This window comes from Lipophrys pholis (assembly GCF_963383615.2).
Source record: "Lipophrys pholis genome assembly, chromosome: 20".
NCBI lineage: Eukaryota > Metazoa > Chordata > Actinopteri > Blenniiformes > Blenniidae > Lipophrys > Lipophrys pholis.
This window is the reverse complement of record NC_137648.1, coordinates 13289316-13300942: the sequence shown is the minus strand read 5'-3', so window position 1 is coordinate 13300942 and position 11627 is coordinate 13289316. Positions and strand designations below refer to the sequence as shown.

General features: G+C 39.1%; 1 protein-coding gene across 1 annotated transcript in view; it reads right to left on the bottom strand.

Moving 5' to 3' along the window:
* Positions 1–1361: 1361 nt before the first annotated feature.
* The window catches only part of pou6f2 (POU class 6 homeobox 2), a 67988-nt gene continuing 57722 nt past the window's right edge, over positions 1362–11627 (bottom strand). The window contains exons 8-9 of the mRNA XM_080489064.1: positions 7757–7925; positions 1362–2116 (exon numbers count right to left, since the gene is read on the bottom strand). Of these exons, the coding sequence (XP_080345190.1) occupies positions 1609–2116; positions 7757–7925 (677 nt within the window). The 3' untranslated portion in view covers positions 1362–1608. The remainder of the gene's footprint in view (positions 2117–7756; positions 7926–11627) is intronic.

Sequence of the window (11627 nt, the reverse complement as noted above, 5' to 3'; positions counted from 1 at the left end):
CAAACTAGAACCCACTCACACATAAATCAGGACACGTCTATTAAATGAACTTTTTTTTTTTCTCCCCCCCCCCCCCACAGGAGCTAAAAACTAATTTCCAGTACATATTGTTGATCGTGACATCAATAAAAATGCAGAATTTAACAGCATCTTTCCAGGAAAGCAAGTTTAATGTGACATTTCCGAGTTATAAAAAGAGCTAAAACTGGATTGAGCTCAGTAGTTTGGTCAGTGGCAACAGAAACGCTTCAGCCGCACACACATAAATAAAAATAAATAAATTAAAAAAACAAAAACACTTTTCAGTCATATTATCAAAAGTCAGATTATCATGTGGAGCCCGGGGGAATGTTGACGCATGCTGAGGCAAATCTGCTTAAAAGAAAAACATTGTTGTTGGTTTTTTTTTTTTTTTTTGTATATATTGCCTTGTTAAGAGACGACAGTAGACTGTGCTGTAGCTGTTTGACATGATGATGGTTTTTTTTTCTTCTTCTTGGACCCACAGAGTAAACAGTTGAGGAAAAGAGCGGAAGGAGAAAGCTGTGTGAACAAATAAAAGTAAACAAAAACAAAAAAAAAGAAAGAAAGAAGTAAAATCTTCCCCAGTCCTTGAGCTGAAGTGTTTGTGTTCTTTGGCTATCAGGCTTTGGCAACAGAATGACACAGTAGCTCGAAACAAAGCTGCAAGTAGACTCGACACACATCGAACCCCCACCCCCACCCCCCACCCCCAACCATCTTCATCATCATCATCATCATGTGTGAATCCTCAGTGTCGTCTCCCTTTGTCCATCCTCTGTAACAATCTCGTGAAATCATTAATAAATACCTGTAAAAGTTGTACAAAGTTACACCGTGACTGAAAATATTTGCAGAAGAAACACAAATCGGAGGCAAACAACATTATTTATGCAATCGTTTTCAACAGCAAAGGTTCTTTTTTTTTTTTTTTTTTTTTTTTCCCTCTCTCTCTGTGATTTCAATTTGAAGACAGCATTTTTTTTTCTTCTTTTTTTTTTTTTTAAGTTTTAGATATTTACATACAAACAATGAAGGAAAAAAAGTAAGCGAGACAAAGATAAAATGTATACTCAACCTCACACATATAGCTTAGATTTTTTGCCAGTACAAATGTAAAAATTTAGAGCACATTTACATTACAAAATTATTCTTAGTACTCAGATGCAACAGACTTTGGTAAATAGTGTTTTGATTTGGTATGATCTCTTTACTAAATCCCTCCTGGTGGGAACCAAAATTTGGGCGACGGTCTGGCCGTTAAGGCCAGAATCTAAAACTCTTTGAAACAGCACACTGTAAGTTGTTTTTTTTTTGTTTGTTTGTTTTTTTTTTTTTTTAAACATAATTCTCAGATAGTAATCTCTTTTTTCATTGTTTTTGGTTTTCGCCAAGGTCATTTACAGAACTGTGGTAATCACACTGACAACACATAGTTTTTGTTCGCAAACTCATGACTGTCCATCCGGGTGACTTTGGGAAGAAGTTTCAGTTCTCGCTGGGGGGGGGGAGGAGATCTTCCACCGCTTCCTTGTTTTGAAATGGCTGCCGCTTTCTCGCTCCGCCGGGGCCGGTCGGAGGACTCCTTTATTTCGGGAGCTCCTCTAGAGAGTCAGTGAGGGGGTCCATTGGTGCAGTCGCTCCCAGTTCGGGCTGTTTCAAGCGCTTTATCGTGTTTTTCAAGGCTTGCCTCTTGTTGCAGAACCAGACGCGCACCACCTCCCTGTCATAGTTCAGTTTCTCGGCTATTTCCGTCATTTCCTGACCGGAAGGGTGTGTGTTCTTCTCAAAGTGGCTGTTGAGGATCTCGAGCGCCTGCGGGGTGAAAGAGGTCCTCCGCTTGCGCTTTTTCGAAGGCTCGCTGCCGATAAACTCAGTCAGGTTCTGCATGCCGGATCGGTGGCGGGCTTCAGCCTCGGCCATCCAGCGCTCCAGAACGGGCTTAATCTTCTGGGCGCTTTTAGGGGTGATGTCCAACTTCTCAAACCTGGCAGGATATAAAAGGCCAGGGTTCAGTTTGCCTGTCAGACTGTTACCTATAGTGTTCTCTTGGGCTTCCTGTGGTAGGAAAAAGTGGCTTCTCAGGATGGTGTGTCTGGGGAGAATTGAGAAAAAAGAATCTTACTTAGGCGCCCTGCCAGAACAAGGGATAAGCTGCCTGTCTTTTTCGTCTCCTCAACCAGAATGCCACAGGGACTGAGACTATCGTCCAGGTGCACATCGGAGACAAACTCCTCTGTATTCTGCACCTGGAAGCACCTCTGCTGCTGCAGCAGCTGCAGGTGACTGTGTCCAGCAGTGAGATCATTTTTTGGACGAGGCTGTGGTTCTCTGTCCCAGATTGGCAATAATGGAGAAAGGAGATCTTGCCAATGACTATGAATCAGGTCCAACAGCACCAAAAAGACAGAACAAACATCTATCTAAATGTTAGCGCAGTGCCGAAAACTCATAAGTCAACACAAAAACAAAACAGGAATTACTTTCAAATAACCATTCCTTTCCCTCAGGTGATAAAAACAAAAAAAATAAAAAATAAAAATAAAATGCATGCAGTTAAATATGGCAACATCATTTATTTACAAAAGGAGCTTGAATAATTAATCAAAATGTACATTCAATACATTTTTCAAACTTCCTTTCGTCTTTTAACAACCTCTCATTTTATATTTAATAAGAATACATTTGCACACTCTAATGCTGAAAGTTTCTGCAACTTTGCACATAATGCGGGCGTCACACAGGCGTGACACACTGAGAATGCAGAATGAAGCCTTTTCTGGAAACACGTCCGGCTCGCAGCTCCGTGCAGCTCAATGACTGTCAGGTGCATTTGGTGCATGATTTAATAAAGGTTTAGAAGGGTTTCTTCCCACAGCGCTAATATGTGCAACTATTACATTTTGGTGGAAGAAGAATAAATTCATATCGAACTAATATGAAATGAAATGATTCTGATTGTTTCTGGTCCGACCGAGTGTGGATGTGGACGTCCATGAATTAAAAACATCTGATGAGAAGGTACCAGTAGAGATTTGGTTTTAAAATATTACAAAATAATGTTAATTATAAGAATGCTTTAGTTTTTTTGTTTTGTTTTGTTTTTTTAAAACATGACACCGAATGCACAGATTACATCTCCCATGAGAAGTGGAGGAGAGATCATACTGGGTTCTCAACACTGTCGTACGGAATTTAAACTAATATTTCATGGAGGGGTTCTCAAGCTGCTGATTCCTGGAAGTTCCTATGTTTTCTAAAAGTTCCTCTCTTGAGGAATCAGCTCCGAGTTTCAGTTTGAGAGATTAAAATAGTCTCTACTTTTAAGGTTTGAATAAAAATGTTGTTTCCAGGTAAAGTCTACAGTTGCGGCTGGTTGGGGACTATTTTCTTGTTATGCTGCTGTAGGTTTATCATTGTCTTTAATAAACTCTCCATTCATTCACAAACACGTGTCTCTCTCTCTCTCTTTGTCTTCTCTCTCTCTCTCTCTCTCTCTCTCTCTCTCTCTTTCTCTCTCTCTCTCTCTTTACCTCCCTGCTAGATCTCTGAACCTTTTGACCTGAACTTCCTGTCCTCATCGGTCCTGCGGTGTTTGGATTAGCTCGCTGTCTCATGTCAACTTGTTGCTCTTTGTGTCTTCCCCCTGTCCTTTTCTCTTATTTATTTCTTTCTGGTAGAAGAAAGTTTGAGCAGAAAGGTTTGAAAGTGGAGCCAGCGACATTCACAACAGTTCATTCTTTGCCAATAAATGTCCAATCGCAATGTTTTCTTTAACGAAAGGAGAAACGCGGGACTGTGAACTGTGCGTGAGAAGATGTTTCATGTCTTGTAACCTTGATGATCTGGATTCTCAGCATCGTTTCAGTCTGGATTTCTTTCCTCTAATTTAACAAGACAGAAACATTCCAGTGAAATGATGCAGCTCATGCCGCCGTTAGATGGTCAGTGGAAACCAGTCTGCATCCACAGGCCTCTTTGCTTCTTTAAGCGTAATGTTGATTTTATCTTTGGAATAAACCAACTCCTCATTAAATATCGGATGCGCTCGGACAGAAACCATGTCGTTCTTCAAATACCGGCTCTGAAAATAGTTGTAACAGAATTTATTAAATATAAAATAAAAAAATAAAAAAACGGTGCAAATGCTTTTAGTAGAATAACATTTACTGAGAGCCCGAGTGAAGCTCTGCTCTCTAGGGAACAAACAATGCAAAAAAAAAAAAAAAAGAAAAGGGGGGGAGAAGAGTTTTTTTAATGGCGAGGTGAGCTGAGGGCGAGATGCCCATGCATGCATGAACTTCCTGTTTCTACACCTCGTTGGTGCATCCCCCGCCTTGTTGACAGGCGGTATTATTTATAACCATTCTCCTAAACAGTGGAGAGAGCAGGCCTCCATACTGCGGGGAATACATTAGTAAATATGAGGAGTCACCAGAGACAGGACATTTCATGGATCAACAGGAACCGCGGACACTAAAATGAGTGGAGAGCCGCTCGGCTGGGGTATGCACTCGCTCCGCGGTGCATCAGCACGAGGGAGCGCGCCGCTCTGGCCCGTCTTGAAAGTACCTCAGGAGCTCTGCTTAGACATGCTGTATGTTTGGTTTGAGTTACAGTTCGCCTCGGGGTTTACAGTCATGGAGCAGAGACAGCTATCTGAGAGCTACACATCGAGCATCCAGGCTGGGATGATGCCACATTGTACCTTATTTCATTTTCATCTCCGCAACAAAATGACCTTGACATTTTTACCTTTGCAATTTGATTAGTTCAAGCTTTCACTATTTCTTATTCATCCGCCGTGCAGTTTTAAAGCCGACGTGATTCATGTGATGTAAGCCTCATGAAGAGAAGAAACAATCATTCTAAGAGATCGCGTTTGTCTTTTTCATATATGCCATTTAAGAGCTTAATCTTGCTGTTTTATAGTTTACTGCTTCTTAATATGAAGGTGTGATAGAAAAGTCTGTAATTACCTAATATTTCAGAGTGGACCTCTCACACCAGTCAGGAGTCTGTTTGATAATAACAAAACTACAGAGTGTTTAGTTGCTTTAGACCAGAGAAGTCAAACTCGTTGTAATCTAGTTTCATTTATCCTGTAAAATGATCCCCGAATAACCTGGAAATATCCCAACATCCAAATGTTCCTGTTTGCCTAAAAGTTCTTCATGCAATTGAATATGATTTTTAATAAAACATGAATAAAATGAACCTCTAAAAAAGACTTCCAAGTGCAAAATACAGTAAATAAACGTGCAGCTGGTATTTTGAGACATTCTAATTTGCAGCAAATTACTGGGATTGAGCTTAATTTGGCAAATCTACTAAAAGATCTGATTCTTCTCTTCCTCTCTTCAGGTAAATGTGGGGAGAAGTCTGTCATTTCTCTGGGTATATCATTTTTATTCTGCAGCCTGGAACAAGTTTCACAAATTCATCTTCACTACAAGACTGTGACGCAAAATGACAGATTATCAATAATAAGGTTGTTCCTTTTCACTGCTGTATTACTGAAGGTCTCAGTGTTTTGTTATCTCTAAGAGGACACATGACAAAAAGTGATTACTTTTAAGAAGAAGGTAAAGTCTTCTTTGTGTTTTCACTCTTTCCAGGTTGATCTCATTTGACATCTCTGCCTCAGGCCGTTATGAGCTTCGCGGTTCATGATGTCATTGTAATTTGATGGAATTTTGATATCAGAGAGATTAATTATTGAGATTTTTCCCAACTCTTCTTCTGAGACTATTTCTAGACAGATTGGCCAGATTAGTTGCCATTAAATTTCAATTGTTCGTGTTTATTTATTTTGCTTTAATTCTCAAAGAACAAAATGTGAAATTTATTAAATCATTTGACGTTTTCACCCATTTTAATCAAATAGCATTTCCGGTTCACCTTTATTTGGATCTATTTCTTGGAAATTTTTGCTCATTTCATTCCACAAAATGTTTTAATATTTATTTTCAGTGTAAAGGAAACCCTAAATCATGACATCAACTAAGTCATCCCATAAAGCAGCTTTATTGTCTAATCCTACAGAGGCCTTCTGATGAAATATTCAATAGTTTCTAAGATGTCTGTGTGCAGATAATTTATTATACACTTAATATTCTAATCAGGTTCACTTATGCTCTCTGTTTTTAAAAGATTTAACCCGGGAGGAACGAACCTGAGCTTCACCACGTTACACTGGATGACACCAGTGTTTTGAAACAGCATTTATAGTGAGTTACTTTCATTTTGAAACATATAATTCACATTAGATATTGGTCTGTTGCTCATTAATGTCTATCTTATTCATTCTCTATTGATATATTTTTTTTTCATTTGACCTCGATCAGACTAAATTCCAGCCAAAAGAGACACACAGGCACATCACTGGCTTAAAGATGCCTTTGCCTAATGCCCGCGCCTGTTTATATAAACTAATAAAGTGCTGGGAAACATGGAGAGCAATGAAAGCAGACAAGATGGAAGCATCTGTCAGTGTCTGTTCACTGTCTGGGTTCAGAGCCGGAGCCCCTGAGCTACTCTGACGTCCCGTTTCTCCTCAAACTTCATGTCTATGTTGATGTTAACTAAACTAAAGCATGTGAAGTTTGCCCTGCTACTTAAAACATCAGGATGTCATGTCCAATGTCAAACAAACAAAAAAAAATTGTCTTAATGGCATGAATAACAGCCCACAGAGTGTTTATTTTTGAAGCTAATGGCTTTTAATGTATGTTATAAATATTTGAATTATGCCCGGCCGTAAATATTTCATGTGTGATTTTAAGACTTTAAACATTAGCCTGGGCACGCCGGCTCCTGTACGGTTTCACATTTTATCGGCTGTTTGATGTTGATGTGATGAAATTTTTAAAGGTGCGTGGCAGCGCCGTGTCACATAAACAGCACAGGTCATCAGCACATACGTCTCAAAAGGGCATTAAAATTAATAAGGCAATGAGATCTGAGAATTTACTGAGTAGCACTGGTGCAAAACAAGACTGTGCCTGGGACATTCATCTCCATTGTAAACCCCCCCCCACACTTTTTTTTTTTCCCTTCCCACTCATCCAAACATCGACTTTAGCAGTAATTTTATTATTTTGTTCTCTTGTGAGAGTAATATTTGGAGACCGCGTGGCCCAATTATTCCGTCCTCAAAGTGAAATGTGGCTCATTTCGCATCTTCATGCTTAAATGTTAGTCGAGTGGAAAAATGGGAGAAATGAAACACTCATTGTCCGATTGTCTGATTGTCTCATTAATATATAATGCACCATTTATGGCTAAACTGTCCTCGTGGAAGCAGTAAAACATGGCAGTCTTATTAACAGCTCATCGCCGTCAAGCTCTCTCATGTTCAGGCGGCGCGAGCAGCAAATGGGCTTAGTAATTATTAAATGCTTTAAGTGCTTCGTGCGATACTTGTGTATGTATTTTGCATAAGTGACGCGCGGCTGTCATGTCAGCGGGTGAGAGGGAACGGAGAGAGAACGGTAAGTACAGACATGAGAGCTTCGTTTGCCAGTCAATTATGTATTTTAATATCTTAATAATGTCTGTTAAAACATGACATGAAAAATACATGGGAGCACCCGACAGCTCACTGAGCCGGCACTTCTGCTGCTGCTTTCTTTTGACAGAATCGGAACGTATTGATTGAAGATAATAATAAGCTTTATTGTTAGATTCTGTCTACCCCCCTCTTTTTCTTTTTTTTTTTTTTGTTTGTCCTTACCTGCAGATGGCAGACTGGCTGTACGCCGGCCCCTCGGCGGCGCTGAGCGCTTGCCCCACCTGAGTCTGTGTCAGGCCCAGGGAAAGCCGGCGGATCTTGAATGCTTTGGCGAATTCACGAATCTCCTCCAGGTTGACCCCGTCCACCTCGCTGGGGGCGGTCTGCGGGTCTACAACACAACACACACATCTCATTTTTATTAGCCCTCTGCTCCTCCGCTGCTTACTCTCTCTTTCAGAGTGAATGAGGCAAACATCCAGCCATATGTGATCATGATCGTCTCTAAGCAACTTTCAGAAAAACAGTCCTGCTCTGGGTCAGAACTGAATATTTCTCTGTGCTGTAGGCTGCACACATCAGAGCGATGTTTTGTTGAGTAAACTCATCTGAGGTGTGAATACAGGTGTGTCACGGCTTTGACTTGCGGGTGCTACATTTTTAAATCTATCTTACAAAAGCATTTGGACCAAAAAAAACTAAAAAAAAACACATGACACGCAGTTTGTTAATCCAACAGTTTTGCAAGACTAAAGCTTTCAGAGTAAATATACATAAATACACTGAAGCTTCATATGGATAAACATATTATTTCCACCATCTGACCCTTTAGCAGAGAGTTCAATCCTTTAAACCAGAACGAAGACGAGTTACACAAAGAAATGTTGTTTGTGAATCTTCAATCTAAAAAAAAATAAATAAATAAAAAAAACTTCAATGAAGCATTTTGAAGAATCTCCTTGCTAATAAAAAGTGATTTCACATCGTACATCAATGTCAGGTGCCCTGGCATCCTGCTTACCAAAGCAAAGTTTGTGCCTCTGAATTATTCATTTTGGTCATTATCAATGAATTATTAAAGGAATCCTCCAAGCGTATTTAAGCAAAAATCTATGGGGCTGCCATCTCGTTGTGCCTCATAAGTGACGTGTAGCGTCTGCAGCGTGCTCCAGACGTGTGAACACTCGGAGAACGAGGGACTGGAGATCCGGAGCACTCACAGCGCCGGGTCCCATCATCTCCACAGTGATGAGCACGTCCGCCTCATTCCCACTGCGGCCTATTTACTTAGACTAATGGGAAGTTTGGCCTCTGGATCAATAGTCTCTCTTTGAACATTCAGTCACAATCCAAATATGATTTAAAGAACAAAACCTTTTTTTTTTCTTTTCTTTTTTTTACATTGAAATAATAAATGATGGAGTAAGGATTTCCAAAACAAACAAACAAAAAAGGAACAATTTCTTTTAGAGGCAATAAGAGATACTTAAATAAAGGTCAATAATTTAAAAACCACATGGTTCCAATATTTAATCTGATAATATTAATGTGGCAAGAGAAGTTACTCCCTTAACTTTTAAAGAAAGATGAGTGGGAACATAATTACAGGCTGGACTTATATTATTATGTCTACTTCATGACACACAATGAAGAAAAAACTGTTTTCACTCATATGAGATGATACAATAATCTGGTGTAAATTGTAAAATCTTTGGAAATGTGAAAAAGAGAGATTACAAAATAAAACTGTTCAACACATGTGATATGTATTTTAATATATTGTCTGATTGATAGAACTCCACATTCATATAATGTGTTTTAGAAAAGCATTATAATTACAGGCACTCTCTTTTTTTCTTCTACACAGGAGAAGCTCTCAGAGTAGGAGGAAACACATATCAATGTGTCATTGTATATATCATTAAAATAAAAATAATGGTGAATTCAGTGTATGAGTGGATTCTGCTGTTGTACGGTATTTTAAACTTTCCTCGAATCATTGCCACCGCTCTAAATTCAGTTGTTTTCATGAGCTGATTCTGACCAAACAAACCTAGAAATAAAGATCACAACTCATTTCCTCCACACCTGTATTTTGTCTTAAATCCTGCCAGGAGTGTATGTGCACAAGTTATTTAATGATTTTTCCACTCCCATGCCGGTTTGCTTTTTCTTACGTAAACAATGAAAACAAGCCTCAGTGCAAAACATTTGCTTAGCTGCTCCTTTACGTTTGACATTTTCCCATCTGATTAATAACAGTCATTCTCCGCTCCTCAATCGGCTTGTGTCTTTTTGTTTGTGGCCAGTGGAAAGACAATGGTTTTCCATCTCCTCTCAGTCTGATTCTGTCAGGGGATTTTGCTTTGCGTACATTTGCTGTAAGTGATATTAGGAGGAAGTGATCGTACTCAAACTCAGCATAAAGCATTAATTCTATCAAGGTCTGAGCCACCATGATTTTGTGCAGACTCAAATGTGGTTTATCAGATATTTTCCAGGCTACAAGTAAACATAAACTAAACACAATGTCTACAACGAGTTGATCAATGGCGACTTGTTTTTTATTAAATTCAGCTGCATTATAGCTGCCTTTGAAATGAGTTTACATGGAGTTTAGGAGAATCGACCCTGACAAATGAAATTTATCTGAATAAAACAGAGTTTTTAAAGGCAGTAGCTGCATGCTGACAGGCTGTGGCCTGGTGATTTATAAGGCCCTGCCAAAGGCCCACGCACTGGGAGAATGAAACTTATGTTCATTACACATAACATACGCCACTTTGGATTGTCTAATAAACCAAAGAAATGACAGTCTGGGAAAAAATAAAACTATAGGAGGAGGTGGGGATCAGTCAGAGACTGTCTGCACTGCGAGTCATACGCACACTTTGTCTCTGTGATGCTCAACCTGCTCCGAGGGATATTAAAGGTTTAGTTTACTTGAATCACACAAAAGGATGCAGACTTATTTACCTGCTGATATGCGAGACTGAATGCCGAGAAGTTACGTCACAAAATGTAAAAATCATTATTTATTCACTTTCATTACTCTGCAATTTCAGTTTGGATTAGATTGATCTTGGCAAGATTTTTACGTGTAGATTTATCTGCAGAGAAAAAAAGAGCCTGCATGTTTTAATCCCTTTGTGCCGATAAGAGTGAATGAAGAAGGGTTATGCTTCGCAAATGAAAAATAAACTCTCTGAATTGTTTTTCTTTACTTGTTTTACAGCAATAAGTAAAGTGATCATCTACATTTTTCACACTGGAAACGAGAGATTTATTAATTGCTGGAGGACACTCATATTGGACATTTCGTCTCATGTCAAGTGGCCAAGTAGTAATTTATGCCAGATTTCTGTCTTTTTAAAAAATAAATTTTACATTCTCGGATATACTGTAATTGTTAACGCCTGTTGGAATCCATAGACAATAAAAAGCATAACAAGCTAGATAGGCTTTAAATGGAAAACTCTTCAGTCTATATACAGTCCGTGGTTACACTCTAGAGTGAAGCTTATTTTTTCATTTCAATTAATTTCGATAAGAGTAAATATTAAATGAGTCGTGAAAACATGTGCTTTGATAAATTAATTAATTATATTTATTTATCCTTGACTTTTTTTTTTTTTTAAGTCATCATTTATTCATAAACATTTCAAGGAAAAAAAAAAAATCACGCTGGGAAATGGCATTGTAGTGACCCCTGGATTTTCCCTGCTGCTCTCTGGTGCACTCAGTTGGAGTGCAGCCCATACGCTTTGAGAACCACTGCTGTAGAAAACAAAACAAAACAAAAAAAACCCCTGAAAACTCCACAGAGCACAGATCCTGTTATCAACTCCTGTTAATGTTGGTGGAGCCTGATATCTTATTCCTCTGTGCCACAGAGCCCCATTATCATCCAACAAATGTTTAAAACAGCCATGAGCCACTCTCCTGCAACCTGCAGAAATGTTCCCCCATCAGGACCGCAAAGTGCAGCCTGAAGTCTGGTCATTTTCACGTACACTGTGCAGCTGCTGTAAATACTCACAAGAGCCCCAAATGTGCATTAATCCATAATCTGCAGGAAACACACCGTTAGCTT